Source organism: Cherax quadricarinatus, chromosome 33 (assembly GCF_038502225.1).
Source record: "Cherax quadricarinatus isolate ZL_2023a chromosome 33, ASM3850222v1, whole genome shotgun sequence".
Classification (NCBI taxonomy): Eukaryota; Metazoa; Arthropoda; class Malacostraca; order Decapoda; family Parastacidae; genus Cherax; species Cherax quadricarinatus.
In genome coordinates, this window is record NC_091324.1 from 15,415,382 (window position 1) to 15,439,355 (window position 23,974).

At 38.2% G+C, this 23,974-nt stretch overlaps 1 protein-coding gene across 6 annotated transcripts in view; it reads left to right on the plus strand.

The window, feature by feature from the left end:
- Positions 1-23,974, plus strand: part of Zip48C (Zinc/iron regulated transporter-related protein 48C) — a 58,554-nt gene that overhangs the window by 8,918 nt on the left and 25,662 nt on the right. For 3 of the 6 annotated variants that reach the window (XM_053784015.2, XM_053784013.2, XM_053784011.2), the window contains exons 2-7: positions 5,287-5,428; positions 5,638-5,872; positions 7,096-7,173; positions 9,627-9,683; positions 10,004-10,153; positions 12,811-12,880. In XM_053784015.2, the coding sequence (XP_053639990.1) occupies positions 5,321-5,428; positions 5,638-5,872; positions 7,096-7,173; positions 9,627-9,683; positions 10,004-10,153; positions 12,811-12,880 (698 nt within the window). In that variant the 5' untranslated portion in view covers positions 5,287-5,320. Of the gene's footprint in view, positions 1-4,096; positions 4,137-5,286; positions 5,429-5,620; positions 5,873-7,095; positions 7,174-9,626; positions 9,684-10,003; positions 10,154-12,810; positions 12,881-23,974 lie in introns of those variants that run through there. The other 3 variants (XM_053784012.2, XM_053784016.2, XM_053784014.2) reach the window with 3 other exon arrangements.

Genomic DNA, 23,974 nt, shown 5'->3' on the forward strand with positions numbered 1-23,974 from the left:
ACCAGCAGTGTAAGGAGAGACTTAAAGCTCTCAGAATTGTTGTAGGGTATAAACCCATACAGTGGACCCTCGACTAACGCTATTAATCCGTTCCTGAGAGCTCATCGTTAGTCAAAATAATCGTTAGTCAAGTTAATTTTCCCCATAAGAAATAATGGAAATCAAATTAATCCGTGCAAGACACCCAAAAGTATTGAAAAAAAAAATTTTAACACATGAAATATTAATTTTAATACACACAAACTGAACAAGACATGCACAGTTACATGACACTTACCTTTATTGAAGATCTGGTGATGATTGATGGGATGGGAAGAGGGGAGTATGTTGATGGTCTTAATGTTTAGAAGGGGAATCCCCTTCCAAAAGGACTTGAGGTGGCAAGTCCTTTTTCGGGGTTACTTCCCTTCTTCTTTTAATGCCACTAGGACCAGCTTGAGAGTCACTGGACCTCTGTCGCACAACATATCTGCCCATAGAGGCCTGTACCTCCCGTTCCTTTATGACATTCCTAAAGTGTTTCACAACATTGTCAGTGTCACCATTAAACACTTGTTCAGGTTTCAGTCCTTCACTGTCTATGTACTCCTTGAATTCCTGCACATATTTTTCAACTGCTTTTTGGTCCAAACTGGCAGCCTCACCATGCCTTATCACTCTATGTATGCCACTACGATTCTTAAATCTCTCAAACCAACCTTTGCTGGCCTTAAATTCACTCACATCACCACTAGTTGCTGGCATTTTTCTAATTAAATCGTCATGCAACTTCCTAGCCTTTTCACATATGATCGCTTGAGAGATGCTATCTCCTGCTATCTGTTTTTCGTTTATCCATACCAATAACAGTCTCTCAACATCTTCTATCACTTGCGATCTCAGTTTCGAAAACATAGTTGCACCTTTGGCAAGAACAGCTTCCTTGATTGCCGTTTTCTTGGCCACAATAGTAGCAATGGTTGATTGGGGTTTTGTGTACAGCCTGGCCAGCTCAGAGACATGCACTCCACTTTCATACTTAGCAATGATCTCTTTCTTCATATCCATAGTAATTCTCACCCTTTTTACTGTAGGGTTGGCACTAGAAGCTTTCTTGGGGCCCATGGTGACTTATTTTGCAGGTGCAATCACTAAAAAGGCTGTGATAATATGAAATGTTCCGATTGTATGCTTGGAAGCGACCGCGGTGGCTGGCTGGCTTGTAAACACTGGCCAGAAGTGGACGCATCTCAGACGGAACGAATAGTGTTGGTCGAGTGCTAATCGAGGCAAAAATTTTGCGATTAAATGTATCGCTAGTCAGATTTATTGTTAATCGATGCCATCGCAGGTCGAGGGTCCACTGTATATGGTACAAACGTTAGAATTGCAAAAATGATGTACTTATCATACATAGGATCATTCATGGATTACCAAGCATCACTGTTGAAAGACTTGAGAAAACACAAAATGATGCCCTGAGAATTATTCAGGGCTGTCTTATAACAACTAAAATTATTTGATGGAAGAATTAAGAATACTTACTGTTGCTGTAGGTTAAGATGAGATTTGTTCGGATTTTTAACCCAGAGGGTTAGCTACCCGGGATAACCCAAGAAAGTTAGTTCGTCATAGAGGACTGTCTTATTTCCATTGGGGTCCTTCAATCTTGTCCCCCAGGATGCAACCCACACCAGTCAACTAACACCCAGTTACCTACTTAGTGCTAGGTGAACAGAAACAGCAGGTGTAAGGAAACATGCCCAACATTTCCATCTGTGTCGGATATTGAACCACAGACACTGTGTGTGTGATCAAAACAATGTTGTCTAGAGAATTACTGAAAAATGTAATTCAGGGAACAAGTGAAACAAGATGGTTTCAGATAACAGCCACACACAGCCTGGTTGATCCGGTACCTGGTGAAGATACTTGTCCAGCTTTCTCTTGAAGGCTTCTATGCTTGTTCCAGCCGTGTTTCTGATATCTTTTGGTAGCTGTTGAATAGTCTGGGGCCACGAATGTTGACACGTACAGTATTCCCTTATTGTCCCCACCGCACCCCTGCTCCTCACTGGGTTTATTTAGCACTTCCTCCCATATCTCTCACTCCAATATGTTGTTATGGCAGTGTGCAGATTTGGGACGAGGTCCTCTAGTACTTTCCAGGTACGTATTATCATGTACCTCTCTCCTCCATTCCAGCGCGTACATGTTCAAGACCTTAAGGCATTCCCAGTAATTTAAGTGCTTTGCTGGCTCAGTGTGTGCCATAAACAATCTCTGAATTTGTTCCATTTCTGGTATTGCCCCTGCTTTGAATGGGGCTGTCAGCACTGAGCAATATTTTAAATGAGAGAGCACTAGTGATTTGAAGAATGTCACCATTAGCATTATTTCCCTTGTTTTGAATGTTCTCAATACCCACCCCATCATCCTCCTTGCTGTCATGATCTTTGTCTTATTATGTTCTGTAAAAGAAAGGTCAGCTGACATAATTATTCCCAAGTCTCGTGTGTGTTCCTTTTGTTCTCTTTGGCAACCCTCTTGAGTTTTGTATGCAGGATATGGCAAAACATATTGTTAATGATATCTGAAATCTTGAGGTTGTATCCACATTTTACATCAGCTGAATGAATGAGATGTTTATATAGATATTGCAACTCAATTATGACTCGGTTATTTAGTGGTAATAATTTTTTTTTTTTATAGATTTTGTTCTATACTGTATTTGTACATCTACTATTTAAATTAAGATGTGAAATGACTAATATTTCTTTCTAATGTTGTAACAATGCCCAATGAGGTCTGATAAAGACCTGTTGTGACCTCTGGAATCCTCTTTTTTGCACTACCACTCAAAGGACGACCATGGGGTGCACAATAAACTAGTTGCTTAGGTGGCACAACTAAAACTGCAATCATATTTACCTGTACAGTATATATCCTGTATTTTTGTTCTTTCTGGCAAGCCTTTTACATTGTATATACAGTACATGTAAATAGTATACAGTTGACCCTTGAACTACAGGGGTTTGAACTGTGTGAATTCACTTACATGTGGATTTTTTTCAATAAATATACGTATTGGAAATTTTGGGGGGAGATTTGCGACCAAAAAATTAAGAAAAATGAAGTATGTCATGAATGCATAAAATATATGTAGATACGTGTATTAATCTATTGTATCATTTACTACCATAAAATATACACAAATCTATTATAAAAAGTCACATTTATCAAAACTTGCACAAACAATTACAGATAGACAAAGACAAAATTTATTTCTTTGCAGAGGTTACAGTGTGTATTGACATCTTATACATGTTAGGTACAAAGAAAGCCACTGATTTGCCAGGGCATTTCAGGCAGACTAATCATTGTACATGTTTAATTCACATTCGAGAGAAATATAAACAGATGTAATGATGCAATATTAAAGCATAAATATGAATTTCTTTTTCGCATTGTTTCATTTTTGATGTCTAGTGTTAGTAATACAGATAATATCGACAGCATTTTATATCATGTAAGATAGTATTGATGTAGGTACTGACAGACAGAATATTCATCTTGTAAACACACGATGTAATCTTATGGTATCAGTAAATACAGTAGTATTTTCTCTTCCTTATGATTTTCTTAACATTTTCTTTTATCTAACTTACTTTATTGTAAGAATACAGCTAATATGTAATACATATAACATACAATGTGTGTTAATTGACTGTTTGTTATCAATAAAAATTCAGGTCAACAGTAGGCTATTAGTAGTTATGTTTTTTTGGGAATCAAAAGTTATATGTGGATTTTCGACTACTTGGGGGGGTCGGTGCCCTTTACCCCCAGTGTTGTTCAAGGGTCAATTGTGTATATACACAGTGTCTACATATGACCAGTGTGGTAAAGAAAAAATTTATGTACAGTGTTCTATGCAGTATATAATTTATTTATGTATATGCTACATGGGGAAATGAGTTCTTCCTCCATTAGCCATGTGTGTTGTAAGAGGCAACTAAAATGTCAGGAGCAAGGGGCTAGTAACCCCTTCTCCCATATAAATTACTAAATGTATAAAAAGAAGAAAAATAATAAAACTGGGTCTTTTTTTTTTCAGGTCACTCTACCTCAGTGGGAGACAACTAGTGTTAAAAAATGTAAATACATATGTACTACTATTTATTTTGATTATCAGCAGGTTTTTTCATCTCCAACTTTCTCTTAATTTTTTTCTATTAATTTTATAACAAATCTTGTTAATGATATTGGCCTGTAGTTTAAAAGGTCTTGTTCTTCACATCTTATAAAGACTGACATTGTATCTTGTTTTCTATTTGTTAATTTTCCTTCTATTGAAATCCCTCAAAATTTCTTGAATGGATAGCCTTAATTTTTTGTTTGCACATTCTTTAAGAACTCCATTGTGTTATCTCATTAGGCCTAAGAACTCAATTGTGTTATCTCAGGCCCTGTTTACTTTTTTCAGCAATATATTTTAGAAGAGCATCATTAAATTTTCAAAATATCTTTGAGATGGAGTACAGTTCAACCCTAGAATTTGCAGAAACAAGTTCCCAGTTTTTCTATGAATCCCAGCCTATCCTTTTAACAGTAGTTCACTGTTGCTAAAACAGCCTAATGGGCCACTGTTTAACATGCTTTAAACACTGATTATCTGATTAAGATTTTTCTAATGCTCATGGTGGGGTCTTGTTTTCTGTTTGTGTCGGAACTTTTTTAGTGCATTTATTTTATATTCCATTTGTGTTGTGTTATAATTCGTTTATTTTCATGAATAGAGAACAGTCTAATGTAACATAAATAATGTAATTAGAGAAACTTGTTGCAAACTGTGAGAAATCACAGGTTGTGGTTCGTACATTGGGTTGCGTGCGGCCAACAGTAACAACCTGGTTGATCAGGCCCTGATCCACCATGAGGCCTGGTCACAGACCGGACCGTGGGGGCATTGGCCCCCAAAACCCTCTCCAGGTATAGGCTATGAACCCAAGTGCAGTGTGGATAATAGAAAATTTCACATGAACAGTTTTAGAAGTTATTGACCATATCTCATTAAATATTGTTTTAATGTGCTTAATAAAAGTTGTATGCCAAGCAAGAAAAACAGTTGGCACCAAGAAAATCCTTGAATAATTGAAGCTATTTGCAGCATGCCTTTTGGTAAAAACATTATTGTTGAATTTTCTGGATTATGGAGCACACAAGTTCCAGGGTCCATCTGTACAGTAGTAATGTACAGTACTACTGTTCACTAGCCCAAGATTGACCACTGTATGTAACTTCCAGGTTTTAAGAATAGTACTGAAGCCAAAAGCAGAAAATGATAGAGGGCACATCACCAATGATCCAGGCCCTCTTGGGTACCCTCTTGACTTGGGGTCTCACAGCAGCTGGGTCTGCTGTAGTCTTTCTTCTAGCAGGCACAAAGGTTAGCTTCATAGCAATAGTCTTAAATTATTATTTAACTTCATTTTTATATAAAATTTTGTAAAAAAATAAATTAAGATAAATTTAATTATTTACTTTGTATTAATAAATGTGCCTCCACATATATAGCCAGTGTGTATAGAAAAATATATTGTACAGTATAATCGTAAGTTGATCTCTTCATTAGTAATAGTTCTTTATTTTTTCTAGAGAAAAGTTTTAGATGGGAGTTTGGGTTTTGCTGCTGGTGTTATGACAGCAGCATCTTTTTGGTCACTACTGGCACCTGCCATAGAACTTGCAGAAACTTCAGGCTCTTATGGTAATGATGGAGAGTGGGCCTTCTTGCCTGTTGCAGTTGGCTTCCTCCTTGGTGCCTTATTTGTCTATACTGCTGATGTGTTTATGAGCTCAACTAAGACGTACTTGCCAAATATTTCTCTAGGTAAGAAATTTTTAGTATAAATGACTTAAAAATTTTGTACTGTAATTTTTCTTAGCTTAGCAGTAGTCTTTCATAAATCTAGACGGGACCTGTAGAATTGCCACTGTAAATAGTTTAGTTTTGGCAGAAACCTTGAATTAAACTAGGTCTTGTATTATACTTTTTTTTTATGTACAATACTGTACTCCCATAAATGGAGATTATTTTTGAGAAAAGTTTATTTTCTTTAAAAATTAATTTAATACTTCATATGATTATATAGAATGTGATTGGATAAGTAAAATACAATATTTGTGCGTGTTATTACTTAACCCTTAAACTGTCCAAACGTAGATCTATGTTCACGTGCGGGGGGGCTCCGAACGTAGATCTACGTTTTTTTACGTGCTTTCAAATGGGGAAAATAAAGGTCGGAGTACTACGCACGTGAACGTAGATCTACGTTTGGACAGTTTAACCCTTAAACGGTCCAAAAGTATATATACGTTCACTCGCGTAGTGCCCCAAATTTTTTGAGGAAAAAAAATCTTTTAAAAGGAAAAAAGAGCATATGGTGCCCAGGCATCCCCAATTATTTTAATATGGCGCACAGTGAGTGCACACACCCATTCTCTCATGTCTAGGTGACTCGGGCTTATTGTGGCAATGTTGAATGAATGACAAAGAAAACGTATACTATATACGTTTGGGGCGCTACGCACATGAACGTATATATACGTTTGGACCGTTTAAGGGTTAAGGGTTAAGTAAGGATAGATACCATTGCTGTTTTGATTTGGATTCTTTATCTACAGTCATTGCATATAAAAATACAGTGGACCCCCGCTTAACGATCACCTCTCAATGTGACCAATTATGTAAGTGTATTTATATAAGTGCGTTTGTACGTGTATGTTTGGGGGTCTGAAATGGACTAATCTACTTCACAATATTCCTTATGGGAACAAATTCGGTCAGTACTGGCACCTGAACATACTTCTGGAATGAAAAAATATCATTAACCGGGGGTCCACTGTATAACAAATCAGGAAGCCCATAAGATACACAAAATTTTGGAAAATGCACATCATTTCCATTGGTTTATGGCTTATTGGAAATATTATTGTAAATTAACTAATATTTCTAATTTATAACTTTTTTTTTTTTTAATGTTTGTCATTTGCCCAAATCACCTGTCCTAATAATATTTATCTTGAAAGAAAACTTTATTTTCTTCCCTACAGCTCTCCAAGCAGACAGGAAGAAAACTGACAGGGATAATGGAATAGCTCACCATCCTTCATATTATTCTTCAGACTCCTGTAAGTTGTAATTGAAAATATATTGGAATAAATTTAAGTTCCTCATCTTTTGATAAATACATCCATGTATAACTTGCAGCTTATTACTACATATGTTTTACAATTTGTTCATGAAATGTGAAATATATGAGTGTAAGTTTTTTTTTTTTTTTAACAAGTCGGCTGTCTCCCACCGAGGCAGGGTGACCCAAAAAGAATGAAAATCCCTAATAAGAAAATACTTTCATCATTCAACACTTTCACCTCACTCACACATAATCACTGTTTTTGCAGAGGTGCTCAGAATACAACAGTATAGAAGCATATACATACGTATAAAGATACACAACATATCCCTCCAAACTGCCAATATCCCAAACCCCTCCTTTAAAGTGCAGGCATTGTACTTCCTATTTCCAGGACTCGAGTCCGGCTGTATAAAAATAATTGATTTTCCTGTTGGTCACGTCGTTACCAGGATAGGTTGGCGCAATTTCAACAAAGTAGAAAATGTACATTTTATACATTATTTGGGTAAGAAAGTTAGCCCTTTCACTGTTTCTTGCACTAAACTATGTCATCAAGACCATCGTCACTTGTGTAAATCATATATGCTGTGATCTGTAAATTTTGGCCTAGTCATTGAGAGAGTGGGTGTGTGGTGGAAGTGCGCAGTATGAAAAAATTCTGCCTACAGTATTGATTAGAGACTGATTTTGAATTGGATTTTTTTTTTGTGTGTGTGTGTGTAAAATTTACCAAATTCCTGCCTTATGGTTCCTATATAAAGTAGTTCTGATAGATGAAGGGGCATCTTTGTGTGCTCAATAGAGCAGAATACATACTAAAAAAGTAGCCAGAAATTGGGTCAGTTTAAGCAGTGAAGTTTGCCTAAAATATTTGTGGTCATAATTATCAAACCAATCCATTATAACGCTGTCATTCATTAATAGTCCCTGGTATTCATGAAGTTCTTCTCGGTAGTCAACTGTATGCCTAACTGCTGTTTAAACCTAAGAATTTAATCCTTAGTGACTGTCATCCCAATTGGACAAAATTGCAGTTTCATAAAGTGCTCCCTGACCAGTTTTGCACCTACATAACTCTGTAAGTTTCCATTAATTTTCAGTCTTATTGCTTTAAATTTTTTTTAAATTGCAACACTTGTGGACTTTTAATTTCGGGGTCACAACAGTGAAAGGGTTAATAATCTGTAGTACTGTATAGCAATACTGTAGCAGATATGACTACATTTTTTATATATTTATTTCTGTGTTCTTGGAATTTTCCTTCACATAGTTGAAATAGTCCAATATAGTAATGCTGCTGCAACTGCATGGTACCAACAACCTTCCGATGAGTTATTACAAATTATCAAAATTTGAGTTACAAAAATGGTTAATTTGATGTCTCCCTTGTAAATAAAATGGTAGATGGTCTTCCATAGTGATGGAAGATGCTACAGAAAATTGGTTGTTATTCTTTTAGGTTTTCTTTCTTGTTTGTGACTTTTTAATGAAAGAGTTTAATAATATAACCTAATTTAATAACTTTCTGTGCAGAAGTACTTGAATTTCAGTAAATAATGCAAAAACATTGATTATGTGTGAGTGAGGTGAAAGTGTTGAATGATGAAAGTATTTTCTTTTTGGGGATTTTCTTTCTTTTTGGGTCACCCTGCCTCGGTGGGAGACTGCCGACTTGTTAAGAAAAAAAAAATGTAATACAAGATTCAAAAATATTGAATTTACTAGAGTACTTGAGATTTCTACATAACTTGTTTATGGGGTAAGCAGAACATCACTGTATTGGTCTGCAGTAGTTTTCCACAAACTATAGATTTTTTTTTCATCTTTTCTCCTTGTAGCTGTACTGTTGTCTTATTTCATTTGCACACACTCGTGTACCCTACTGTATTTTCAATTATGTGAGCATTTGACAGTTGTTATATAGCACTTTATAATTGGAATAACATTCAGATTATTGCTCCAAATAGGATTCTCAGATCAAACAGAATATGTAGATATACGTATTTGAAAACTAAAGGAAATTCTATTCTATCATTGTACCAGCCGTATCCCACCGAGGTGGGGTGGCTCAAAAGGAAAAACTTAAGTCTTTCCTTTCAAATTTAGTAATATATACAGGAGAAGGGGTTACTAGCCCCTTGCTCCCGGCATTTTAGTTGCCTCTTACGACATGCATGGCTTACGGAGGAAGAGTTCTGTTCCACTTCCCCATAGAGGACTAAAGGAAATATCCCACTAATTATGCTTTTGCATGTCGGGAGAGATTGTTAACAAACAAGTTAAAATTAAGTTGTATATAACTTTGCCCCCATAATTTAGAAATCTAGTTACATCAATTGTGATTTTGTTCCATTGTACTGTATTAAGTAAGTTGGTGTATATAAACCTTAGGCATAGTTTTAATTCTTAGTCATATTTTAAAGATTGAATTTTATTTTCCTTCAGATAACAATGAAGTTGGGCAAGGCTCACCTGCTAATTCTTTTACCTCTATCAACTTCAGTATGTATGCCATAATTCTTATTTTCACTAAATATTCTTTTTCTTTTAATTTTATTTTGTGGGTCAGAGTTCTGCCCATACTAATCTTAGGTTCAGTAACAGACTGTAATGAAAGATATACTAGTAGAAATTTGCATGGTAATGATGAAGGTTTGAATAAGTGGATGCTATTTATTTTAGAAACTGTTGCACATGTATAGAGGCAATAGAATGCCATAAAAATGTAAAATTAGGTGATGGGTGATATGGTAACTTAAATGTTGAAATGTTAATATAAAAATATGAATTAAATTGTTATTATGTCAGTTTTGCATTTACAGGTGCAGTCAAACAGCGAAGGGGTGATGCAGGGGACAAGCTGTCTCCTGCAGAAGATGAAGAATGTCAGTATCAAGAAAATGAAAATAAACTTCTTCAGTGGCGAAGAATATTGTTACTAATCATTGCTATCACAGTGCACAATATTCCTGGTAAATCTTATATTTAATTTGTGATGAATGTTTTACAGTGAAAGAAAACAGCATATACATGGTGAGGTACTCGGCATCATTTTCAGAATATTGTACTGCACCTGTCCATTTTTAAGAAATCCCTTAGCATTTTTATGTTTTCCCAAATTATTCTTTAACGTGTTAATTTCCACACAGCACATTATTATCTCCATTTGTTCTACATTAAGCACATGACCAAACAGGGATCATGTTGAAGCTCTTATCATTGATATAAAAAAAATTCTCCTTCATAATTGTTGAAGGACAACGTAAACCATAGAATTGATGAAGGAAAAAAGGTGGGTGGTGCATTGAGGTACCTGTAGAGACAAAGAGGATTATCCATGGAGGCAAAGGGAATGTATGAGAGTATAGTGGTATCAGCACACGTATATGGATGTGAAGCATGGGTTGTAAATACAGTACTGCAGCAAGGAGGGGGCTGGAGGCAGTGGAGATGTGTCTAGGGGCAATGTGTGGCATAAATATTATACAGAGAATTTGTAGTATTGAAATTAGGAGGTGTGGAGTTACTAAAAGTATTCTTCAGAGGGCTGAGGAGGGGTTGCTAAGGCAGTTTGGTCATTTAGAGAGGATGGAGCAAAATAGGATAAATTGGAGGGTGTATAAATCTGTAGTAGAGGGAAGGAGGGGTAGGGGTTGTCTGTAGAAAGGATGGAGGGAAGGGATGAAAGAGGTTTTGTGTGCAAGGGGCTTGGACACACAGAGGCATGTGTGAGTGTATTACATAGGAGGAGTGAGTAGAGACAAATGGTTTTTATGACTTGACGAGCTGTTGGAATGTGAGCAGGGTAATATTTTGTGAAAGGAATCAGGGAAACTGGTTAGCCAGACTTGAGTCCTATGGTGAGAAGTACAATGCCTGCACTTTAATAGAGGGGTTTGGGATATTGGCTGGAGTGACATCTGAACTGTTCTATCTGCATGCCTCTGCAAATACAGTGATTATATGTGAATGATGGTGAAAGTTTTTCTTTTTTGGGTCACTCTGCCTCGGTGGGAGATGGCCAGCGTGTTGAAAAGAAAGAAGGAAAAAAGAATTGTTGAACTGAAGCCAACTGAGTATTAACCCTTTCTCTGTTGGGACCCTGAAATTAGAAGTGCTGGCAGTGCCAGAATTTAAAAAAAAAAAAATGGAAAAATTTTTCTTGAGGTAATGGCATTGAAAATACAATATTTAATGAAAAACCTTGGAGAATTACACAGGTACACAGTTTGTGGCCTTGACTCAACTTGTGCAGTGGCAATTTTTTCCCAATTTGGGTTCATTTTTAAGCCAATTCCATTGCTCATTTGTCATAAGTTCCTAGTCATTTCATTTGTATGTCCATCATCTTGCACAAAAAAATTTACCCTCTTTCTCGGATAATAAAATATAACCAGGAATGATTGGTCATGGTTTAGAGCATCCCAATAATTTAAGCAAACCTAGTAAAAGCCCATAAAACAGACCATGGGGTAGGGGGAGGGCCTTTCCCTTCCTCAGGAATATCATCAGAAGCTGAACATTTCTGCTACTTTGAGCCCTATTTAAGGCTACTTCTGTTCCTCAAACTGACCAAAATCATCTCTATTTTGGTAGTATGTTTTCCATTTTATCATTTGAGACCAAGAAATGGCCAATAAAACCTTTAAAACCATCCTAAAAAACACCTCAAAGATTCCATTTTAAACCAAATACAGGGTCAGAGGTTTACTTTTGCCATTGTTCACTATATAGGGCACAATGGGCTGTTAACCCTTAAACTGTCCAAACGTAGATCTGCGTTCACATGCGTAGCACTCTGACCTTGATTTTCCCCATTTGAAAGCATGTAAAAAAAACGTAGATCTACATTTGGAGCCCCCCCACACATGGACGTAGATCTACACTTGAACAGTTTAAGGGTTAAGTACAAGGTTTATTTTAAACTATTTTTAAATTGAAATTTTTTAAAATTTGTGTAAAATTGGCCACATTACTAACTTCTGTGCACATTATAGAGTAGTTCTGATAGTTGAATGGCTGATTTCTTGTGCTTGCTAGATAGAATGGAAAACATACTAATGAAATAGCTCAAAATTAGGGCAAAAATACTTCGTTCCTACTGAAAATATTCAGACTTTCATTAGTACTGATCTGTTTTACTTAAAGGAAGGTTTTGATTGTTACTCAGCTGAGTAGAATCTGCAGAGTGGCATCTGCTCTAAATGCCAATTTACAGACTGATTTTTTTTAGCTTTATAATAAATCGAACCCAAAGGGCATTGAAATGGGCTTAAAATAGAACTTAGTCAACGATATTGTTGATGTGTAAACTCCACCCAGATTTCTGACTTTGTGCTTGCGTAATTCCACAAGTTATGTGTCTAATTTTACACTTTTGGTGTCATTACTTTCTGAAACAGATTCTCTGTCGTTTCAAAGTTTTTTTTTTTTTTTTTTTTTTTTTTTTTTTAACTTGCGACTTTTAATTTCAGGAATCGTGACACTGAAAAGGTTAAGGTTGACCATTGAAATCCAGCATTTTTTCATGTATATGCATTAATAAATAATCAATTGATCTAATTTTTATGTCCTTTTTAAGTTATGTTAAGTGTGAGGCATTTTATTTATATATTTTTATTTTCTGCAGAGGGTTTGGCAGTTGGTGTTGGCTTTGGTGCTATAGGTAAAACTCCACTTGCTACATTCAACAAAGCTAAGTAAGCTATACTATGCACTTTCATTCTTATTATACATGTATGTATTTCACAATACTTTGTATTACGTTTTAGTCTTGAAAACTTAATAATGTATAAAGGGAAATAAAAAAAAAATGAGTATTCTTTCACAGATTTTCAGCACTACTCCCAAACTGCACTTTAGCAGTACATTTTTAGCACAGTAGTCATTCGCTGCTTAACAACCTTTTGGTCAACAACGGACCAAACAAACTTACTGAGCTGCCAGTCATATAAAAGTACAGTGGAACCTCAAAAATTGAACGTATCAAATATCGAACGTTTCGAAAATAAGACCATTTTTTCGGACAAACTGTGTCCCTATTATCGAACGCGCTCCTAATTTCGGACCGCCGGGTACAGGACCTGTCTGCCGGCCTGCTCTGTCCGCATCCCTGCGCAGGCACTGTGAGCAGTCTAGCTTTGTTTATGCTTGAGTGAACACTAACCTGCGCTCTCATTCACACATTTTACAATTATTTTGTTGTGTTTAGTGCTTGTGGGACTGTGAAATAAGCTGCCATGGGCCCAAAGAAACTTGCTAGTGGTACCCCTGTGGTAAAGAAAGTGAGAAACACCATAGATGTGAAGAAGGAAATAATACAGAAGTATGAGAGTGGTGTGAGACTTCTTGAGCTTGCCAGGATGCATGGGAAAAATAAGTCAACCATCGGTTCTATCCTGGCAAAGAAAGAACAAATCAAGGAAGCTGATGTTGCAAAAGGTGTTAATATGCTAACCAAAAAAAAGACCACAAATAGTTGAGGAGGTTGAGAAGTTGCTGCTGGTGTGGATCAAGGATAAAGAGATTACAGGTGATAGTGTTTCAGAGACGATTATTTGCGAAAAGGCAAGGAAGTTGCATGCTGATCTGGTACAGAAAACTCCTGGAACCAGTGCTGATAGTGAATTTAAGGCCAGCAGAGGCTGGTTTGACAGATTTAAGAAGCATAGTGGCATACACAATGTTTTAAGACATGGTGAGGCAGCCAGACAGTGAAGAATTCAAACCTGAACAAGTGTTTAATTGTGACGAAACAGGCTTGTTTTGGAAGAAAATGCCAAAAAGGACCTTCATCACACAGGAGGAAAAGGCACTGCCAGGACACATGCCTATGAAAGACAGGCTTACTCTTTTATTCTGTGCTAATGCTAGTGGTGATTTTAAAGTGAAGTCTTTACTTGCGTATCATTCAGAAAATCCCAGAGTGTTTAAGAAAAACAATGTCTTTAAGAACAAGTTGTGTCTTGTGGAAAGCTAATCATAAGGCATGGGTCACAAGACAAATTTTCAAAGAGTGGGTCTGTGAAGTGTTTGGCCCCAGTGTGAAAAAATACCTCCAGGAAAAGAAATTGCCACTCAAGTGCCTCCTGTTAATGGACAATGCTCCTGCTCATCCTCCAAACTTATTAGACTTCTTGTCTAAGGACTTCAGTTTTATAAAAGTGAAGTTATTGCCTCCTAACACCACTCCTCTCCTCCAGCCCATGGACCAGTAGGTCATTTCTAATTTCAAAAAACTCTACACAAAAGCAGTGTTTCAAAAGTGCTTTGAAGTGACCACAGACACTAAGTTGACCCTAAGAGAGTTCTGGAGGAATCACTTCAACATCTACAACTCCATAAGCTTTATAGGTAAGGCTTGGGAGGGTGTGACTTCCAGGACTTTGAACTCTGCTTGGAGACAATTGTGGCCAGATTGTGTCCAAAAGAGGGATTTTGAAGGGTTTGAGGCTGACCCTGACCCAGCTGACCCTCTGCCTGTTGTGGACTCTATTGTGGCATTGGGGAACACCCTGGGGTTGGAGGTGAGTGGTGAGGATGTGGAAGAGTTGGTGGAGGACCACAGGGAAGAGCTAACCACTGAAGAGCTGCAAGAGCTTCATCTGGGGCAATATCAGACCACAGCTGAGGAACTTGCTTCAGAGGAGGAGGAAGAGGGAGTGGATGAGGTGCCTTCTTCAAAGATTAAGGAGATTTGTGCCAAGTGGAATGATGTCCAAATGTTTGTGCAGAAGTACCACCCTGAGCAAGCTGAAACAAGCCATCTTTGCAACAAGTTCAGTGACAGAACCATGTCCCATTTTAGGGAAATGTTAAAGAGGCGCCAGAAACAGAGGACTGTGGACAGTTATTTTGTGAGGCAGGGGTCCAGTGACTCTAAAGCTGGTCCTAGTGGCATTAAAAGACAGAGAAGGGAAGTAACCCCAGAGAGGGCTTTACCTGAAGTCCTCATGAAGGGAGATTCTCCTTCCAAACACTTAGCCCAACTCCCTCTCTCCTCCTCCCTACCTTCCAGATGCCATCACCAATCTTCAATAAAGGTAAGTAAAAATTTTATTTTATATGTATTACTATACATAATTAAAAACTATAGTATTTGTTGTATGTAAAACTGTAATTAATCTCTATAAAATGTATTTTTGTGTGAATATTTTTGGGTTTCTGGAACGGATTAATTGTATTTCCATTATTTCTTATATGAGATATTGCTTCGAATTTCAGACTTTTCGAAATTAGAGCTAGCTCCTGGAATGGATTAAGTTCGATTTTTGAGGTTCCACTGTATAGCACATACAATAATGTGTAGTACATGATACTTGACGATAAACTATGTTACTGGTTTATGTATTTACTGTATGTACTGTACTTATTGTTGTTATGCTAGAGTATACTCTTTCTGCTTATAAAAAAAAAGTTTACTGTAAAACAGCATTCTGTTAAACTGGCAGTAGCCTCGTACATCTTGTGTTTATCATATCTTTTGATAGCATCATATTCCCTTGTGCTTGATTTAGTCTAGTGTTTTGTTCATCATGGCTCAAGCAGGAGAGGAAAAAGAACAACCCGCCAGACCACAACAAGCTCTTTAACCCTTTGACTTTCGGTCATATATATACGTCTTACGAGCCACTGTTTTTGACGTATATATACTCATAAATTCTAGCTGCTTCAAATCAAGCAGGAGAAAGCTGGTAGGCCCACATGTGAGAGAATGGGTCTGTGTGGTCAGCGTGCACCATGTAAAAAAAATCCTGCAGCACGCAGTGCATAATGAGAAAAAAAAACTGACCTGTTTTTTTTTTTTTAACCCTTTGAGGGTCCGTCCCGTAGATCTACGGCTTTACGTTCAGGGTCCAAACCGTAGATCTACGTCATGAGCTCGGCTCACTCTGATAAACTGTGAGTGGTACATTTGGACCTAGATATGAGAGAATACATCTATGTGGTATGTGTGCACCACATAAAACAGATCCTGCAGCACGCTGTGTATAATGAGAGAAAAAACTGAAATCATGATTTTTCGATTAAAACAGCGACTTTGCAGTGTTTTTTTGTATGTTTTTTTATAGTTGTATTTGCGATTTCTTGGTCTCGTTTGATAGAATGGAAGACATATTACAGAAATAGAGATGATTTTGATTGGTTTTAGCACTGGAAATGGCTTGAAACTGAGCTCAAAGTAGCAGAAATGTTAAATTTTTGCCGATATTCAAGAGTAAACAAACGACCTCACACATCTAATACACGCCAGCTGGTGGGTCTAATATGCATTCACAAATATGGTGATGATATTTATACAATTATTACAGTATTGCATAACAGTAAATCTTCTATTTTTTGGTGTGAATAAAAATTCATTATGTGAATAAAAAATCAAAATGGAATTTATTTGTAAAGCCTCAAAACGTAACTAATGAACACAGGAAATGTTAGTTTAGTTCCAGGAATACCTACATTGTTTATTCTGGACCCTATTTTGAAATTGGAATATTTTGAACTTTGTGTTAAATTTGCCAAATTAACAATTTCCGATCACTTTAATTTGTAGTTGAAACAGTTAACTTGGCGATTTCTTGTGCTCAATCAATAGAATAGAAGTAATACTAGTGAAATAGCTAACAATTTGGTTGACTGGAATAATGTAATTGGCCTAAAATGGGAGTCAAAGTCGGCAAAATCGCCGATTCATAAATATCGCTGACACATCAAAATTCGCGAGAGCATAATTTCGTCAATTTTCCATCAAATTTCGTACTTTTTGTTTTATTACCTTCAGAAAAAGATTCTCTACCATTTCATAAGAAAAAATAACAAATTTTTTTTTTTTAAATTCTTGGACACTGGGGCACCACTTCAGATTTGGGCCTTGGACCCTGAAGGGGTTAATTAAAATGCCGACTTTGTGGTCTTTTTTCGTATAGTATTTATAGTTGTATTCTTGTTTTCTTGGTCTCATTTGATAGAATGGAAAACATATTATAGAAATAGAGGTGATTTTGGTTGGTTTTACTATGAAAAGAATGTTGAAATGGAGCTCAAAGTAGAGGAAATGTTTGATTTTTGTTGATGTTCAGAAGTAAACAGATGATGTTATTTTCCAATAAATGTCCAAGTAGCCATTCTAATATGCAGTCATGAATGGGTTGACATTGTTTATACAATTATTACAATATTGCAGTAGTCTGCACAACAGTAAATCTTTTATTTTTTGTTTGAATAAAAATTCAGAATAGAAAGCAAGAGTAATATTAGAGGGGCCTGGAGACATGACTGATGAAAATAGAAAATGTTATTTTAGAGCCAGGAATGTCTGCGTTGTTCATTCTGGACCTTATTTTGAAATTGTCATATTTTTTAATTTTCGTGAAATTGGCCAAATTGCAAATTTGTGGCCATGTTATTGGGTAGTTGAAATCGGTAAATGGGCAGTTTCTTGTACTCAATCGATAGAAAAAATGGAGTTCTAAAGAAACAGCTATGAGTTTGGTTGACTGGGACAATGGAATTAGCTGAAAATAGGGCTCAAATTGGGCAAAATCGCCGATTCGTAAATATCGCCGAGGTCTCTAACTTCACAAGAGCGTAATTCCATCAGTTTTCCATCAAATTTCGTTCTTATTTCGTTACCTTATATTTTTATAATACATTGGTCCCTCGCTTTTCGTAGTTCTCGGCAATCGTAAATTTCACCAATCATAGGGGTATTTTCGTATAAACATGGACTCGCTTTTCATAAGTTGACTCGCGAGTCGTAGTTCATCCGGGACGCGTACCCACGGGGTGAGCCATGGCGGCAGCCAGTCTGGCATTGTTTACCAGTGAGCGAAGGTCCCCTCACGTGCTCCTGCAAAATATTTCATAATATTCCATTTATTTTAGTGCTTGCAAGTACTAAATAAGCTACCATGGCTCCAAAGAAAGCTCCTAGTGCCAAGCCTGTGGTAAAGAAGGTGAGAAATACGATTGAATTTAAGAAAACCATCATTGAACAATATGAAAGTGATACAAGTGTGGCCGAACTGGCCAGGATGTATAAGAAACCCTACACAACCTTATGTTCCATAGTGGCCAAGAAAAAGGAAATCAAGGATGCTGTTGTTGCAAAGGGGGTAACTATGCTGACAAAAATGAGATCACCAGTACTCGAAGAGGTTGAGAAGTTATTATTGGTGTGGATAAATGAGAAACAATTAGCAGGAGATACTCTTATGACTTTGATTATTTGTGAAAAGGCTAGGCAGTTGCATGACGATTTGATAAAGAAATTGCCTGCAAATAGTGGTGATGTGAGTGAATTTAAGGCTAGCAAAGGCTGGTTTGAGAGATTTAAGAACTGTACTGGCATACACAGTTTGGTAAGGCATGGTGAGGCTGCCAGTTTGGACCACAAGGCGGCTGAAAAATATGTGCATGAATTCCAGGAGTACATAGAGGCTGAAGGACTGAAACCTGAACAAGTGTTCAATTGTGACGAAACTGGCCTCTTTTGGAAGAAAATGCCAAAGAGGACCTTCATTACACAAGAGGAAAAGGCAATGCCAGGACACAAGCCTATGAAAGACAGGCTGACGCTAATGTTCTGTGCTAATGCTAGTGGAAATTTCAAAGTGAAGTCATTACTAGTGTACCATTCTGAAAATCCCAGAGTGTTCAGGAAAAACAATGTTATGAAGAGTAAATTGTGTGCGTTTTGGAAATCTAATAGTAAGGCATGGGTCACGAGGGAAATTTTCGTCGAATTGTTCAATGAAGTGTTTGGCCCTAGTTATTTTTATTATCACACTGGCCGATTCCCACCAAGGCAGGGTGGCCCGAAAAAGAAAAACTTTCACCATCATTCACTCCATCACTGTCTTGCCAGAAGGGTGCTTTACACTACAGTTTTTAAACTGCAACATTAACACCCCTGGAAATAAATGGTATAAAATACCGACACAATGGCAATATAAACACAAATGCAGTATAACATAGTTCAACCAGGTCGATGAAGTCGCTGGCTGGAATGGGAAGATCTTCCCATTCCAGCCAGCGACTTCATCGACCTGGTTGAACTATGTGTTGGCTTTACGTGTTTCTCTTTTGAAAATCACCTCTTTCAGCAGACTTTTGGACTACCCATGGGTTCGCCACTCAGTGCAGTCCTAGCGAACCTATACATGGAACATCTAGAAGCCGAACGTTTCTCCACCATTATTCCTTCGTCTGTCACCTGGCTCCGTTATGTTGACGACATTCTCCTCATAACTCCTAAACGCTTCAACGTTCAAGCTCTCCAAGACAAGCTCAACCAGGTCGAGCCTTCAATCCAGTTCACACTTGAAGAAGAGGTCGACAACACTCTTCCTTTCCTTGATGTTCTACTCTGCAAAGCTGACCACGAACTTCGTTTTAAAGTCTATCGAAAACCCACCAACCAAAACGATCTTCTCCACTTCTACTCTCACCACGACACCAAAACCAAACGTGGTGTAATTATAGGCTTCTTCCTGCGTGCACTCAGAATCTGCAGCAACGAGTTCCTTGAGGAAGAATGCACTATAATTGAACAGGTATTTTCCAAACTCCACTATCCTCGTCACTTCATCAGAGACTGCAGACGGCGAGCACTAAACATCTTCAACACACCCAGAGAAGACACTGCCGAGAAGAGATACATAGTCCTTCCCACCAACTCCATTGCCAAACATGTTTCCAACATCTTTGCCAAAACATCATTCCAAGTATCTACCTCCACAACCACGACCATCAAGGACATCACCAGTAGTAGGCAGGACAAGCCTCCATCCTCTGCAGGGGTATACATAATCCCTTGTAATGACTGCAACAAGTTATACGTGGGCGAAACATCAAGGGACCTCCAAACACGTATTTCAGAACACCAATACGCAAGCAGGTCTGACGACACAAGGAATGCCTGCGTACAACACCGTAATTCACACAACCACTTGATAAACTACAGAAACTCAAGACTTATCGCCACAGAAGACAACACCCAATACCGAAGAATCCTGGAATCATCACTTATTTCTATATCCGACAACTTCAACCAGAATAGTGGCTTCTATAACATAGCTGAACCACTTGCCAAGAAACTTCTTCATCGCTATCCCACATAAGAACACTGTAGAAGGTCTGCTCACAAACTTGTCCAGTCTCCTTTCCAAGCTACCCAAGTTTTTGGACTCTACAACCCAACTCGGTACATCATCAGATGCAGCATTCTTCACCTGACCTCAGCCGGACTATAAATACTCGCGTTCCTTCCACCCCAGGTAGTTCTGTTTGTGACTTGAAAAAGCCCACTGTGTGGGCGAAACGTAGTCAATAAAGGATCACATTATACTGCATTTGTGTTTATATTGCCATTAACACCCCTCCTTCAGAGTGCAGGCACTGTACTTCCCATCTCCAGGACTCAAGTCCGGCCTGCCGGTTTCCCTGAACCCCTTCATAAATGTTACTTTGCTCACACTCCAACAGCACGTCAAGTATTAAAAACCATTCGTCTCCATTCACTCCTATCAAACACGCTCACGCACGCCTGCTGGAAGTCCAAGCCCCTCGCACACAAAACCTCCTTTACCCCCTCCCTCCAACCATTCCTAGGCCGACCCCTACCCCGCCTTCCTTCCACTACAGACTGATACACTCTTGAAGTCATTCTGTTTCGCTCCATTCTCTCTACATGTCTGAACCACCTCAACAACCCTTCCTCAGCCCTCTGGACAACAGTTTTGGTAATCCCGCACCTCCTCCTAACTTCCAAACTACGAATTCTCTGCATTATATTCACACCACACATTGCCCTCAGACATGACATCTCCACTGCCTCCAGCCTTCTCCTCGCTGCAACATTCATCACCCATGCTTCACACCCATATAAGAGTGTTGGTAAAACTATACTCTCATACATTCCCCTCTTTGCCTCCAAGGACAAAGTTCTTTGTCTCCACAGACTCCTAAGTGCACCAATCACCCTTTTCCCCTCATCAATTCTATGATTCACCTCATCCTTCATAGTGTGAAGGAGTATCTCCTGGAAAAGAAATTGGATCTCAAGTGCCTGCTAGTAATGGACAATGCACCTGCTCATCCTCCAAACTTGGATGACCTAATTTTCAAGGAGTTTGGGTTCATCACAGTAAAGTTCTTGCCCCCGAATACCACTACTCTCCTCCAGCCCATGGACCAGCAGGTCATTGCAAACTTTAAAAAACTCTACACAAAAGCAATGTTTCACAGGTGCTTGACTGTGACCACAGACACTCACTTGACCCTAAGGGAATTTTGGAAAGAACATTTCAGCATCCTCCATTGCATAACCCTTATAGGTATGGCTTGGGAGGGAGTGACTACCAGGACTTTGAACTCTGCCTGGAGAAAATTGTGGCCAGATTATGTCGACAAGAGGGATTTTGAAGGGTTTGGGACTGACCCTGATGAGCCTATGTCTGTTGTTAAATCAATTGTGGGACTGGGGAGTTCCATGGGGTTGGATGTGAGTTTGGAGGATGTGGAAGGATTGGTGGAAGACCACAAAGAAGAGCTCACCACTGAGGAGCTGCAAGAGCTTCAGCAGGAACAGCAACAGATCGCAGCTCAGAATCTTGCTGCAGAGGAGGAGGAAGAGAGATGGAAGATGGTGCCTTCTTCAGAAATTAAAGAGATTTTTGCTATGTGGGGTAAGATGGAAAGCTTTATGGAGAAACATCACCCTGACAAGGTTGTTGCAAGCCATGTTGGCAACATGTACAGTGACAAAGTCTTGGGCCATTTTAGGGAAGTGTTAAAGTGATGCCAGAAACAGAGCTCTCTCCACAATTATTTTGCTAGACAGGACTCCAGTGACTCTCAAGGTGGTCCTAGTGGCATTAAGGAACAGAGAAGAGAAGCAACCCCAGAAAAGCAATTGGTACCTGAGGTGTTGCTGGAAGGGGATTCCCCTTCCAAACTATAAACAATCTACTCTCCTCCTCCAGTCTCCCATACACTAAGAAGAATCTCCAATAAAGGTAAGTGTTATGCTGTTAATGTTTCATTCATCATTTCCCATTGTAATGTTTATGTACTACATGTTTATTTCATGTAAAAAAAATTTTGTTTTAATACTTCTGGGTGTCAGGAACGGATTAATTGTATTTACATTATTTCTCATGGGGAAAATTGATTCGCAAATCGTAAATTTCGTTTATAGTAGCTCCTCCAGGAACGGATTAATTACGAAAAACGAGGGACCACTGTTCAAGCAATCTATCCACAGCCCAACAAAAGTTATTTCATGTGCAAATCATTATATTGGCTGATATTAAACAAATTTTTTTTCAACTTTCTACCTTCACACACACTCCCAAACTCATCCACTAACCTTTGCAATTTTTCTTTAGAATCTCCCATAAGCACAGTATCATCAGCAAAAAGTAACTGTGTCAATTCCCATTTTGTATTTGATTCCCCATAATTTAATCCCACCCCTCTCCCGAACACCCTAGCATTTACTTCTTTTACAACCCCATCTATAAATATATTAAACAACCAAGGTCTTAGACAGGGATGTGTAATGTCACCATGGTTATTTAATATATTTATAGATGGGGTTGTAAAAGAAGTAAATGCTAGGGTGTTCGGGAGAGGGGTGGGATTAAATTATGGGGAATCAAATACAAAATGGGAATTGACACAGTTACTTTTTGCTGATGATACTGTGCTTATGGGAGATTCTAAAGAAAAATTGCAAAGGTTAGTGGATGAGTTTGGGAGTGTGTGTAAAGGTAGAAAGTTGAAAGTGAACATAGAAAAAAGTAAGGTGATGAGGTATCAAATGATTTAGATAAAGAAAAATTGGATATCAAATTGGAGAGGAGGAGTATGGAAGAAGTAAATGTTTTCAGATACTTGGGAGTTGACGTGTCGGCGGATGGATTTATGAAGGATGAGGTTAATCATAGAATTGATGAAGGAAAAAAGGTGAGTGGTGCGTTGAGGTATATGTGGAGTCAAAAAACGTTATCTATGGAGGCAAAGAAGGGAATGTATGAAAGTATAGTAGTACCAACACTCTTATATGGGTGTGAAGCTTGAGTTGTAAATGCAGCAGCGAGGAGGCGGTTGGAGGCAGTGGAGATGTCCTGTCTAAGGGCAATGTGTGGTGTAAATATTATGCAGAAAATTCGGAGTGTGGAAATTAGGAGGTGTTGAGTTAATAAAAGTATTAGTCAGAGGGCTGAAGAGGGGTTGTTGAGGTGGTTTGGTCATTTAGAGAGAATGGATCAAAGTAGAATGACATGGAGAGCATTTAAATCTGTAGGAGAAGGAAGGTGGGGTAAGGGTCGTCCTCAAAAAGGTTGGAAGGAAGGGGTAAGGGAGGTTTTGTGGGCGAGGGGCTTGAACTTCCAGCAGGCGTGCACGAGCGTGTTCGATAGGAGTGAATGGAGACGAATGATATATGGGACTTGACGATCTGTTGGAGTGTGAGCAGGGTAATATTTAGTGAAGGGATTCAGGGAAACCGGTTATTTTTATATAGCCGGACTTGAGTCCTGGAAATGGGAAGTACAATGCCTGCACTCTAAACGAGGGGTTTTGGGATATTAGCAGTTTGGAGGGATATGTTGTGTATCTTTATACGTATATGCTTCTAAACTGTTGTGTTCTGAGCACCTCTGCAAAAACTGATTATGTGTGAGTGAGGTGAAAGTGTTGAATGATGATGAAAATATTTTCTTTTTGGGGATTTTCTTTCTTTTTGGGTCACCCTGCCTTGGTGGGAGACGGCCGACTTGTTGAAAAAAAAA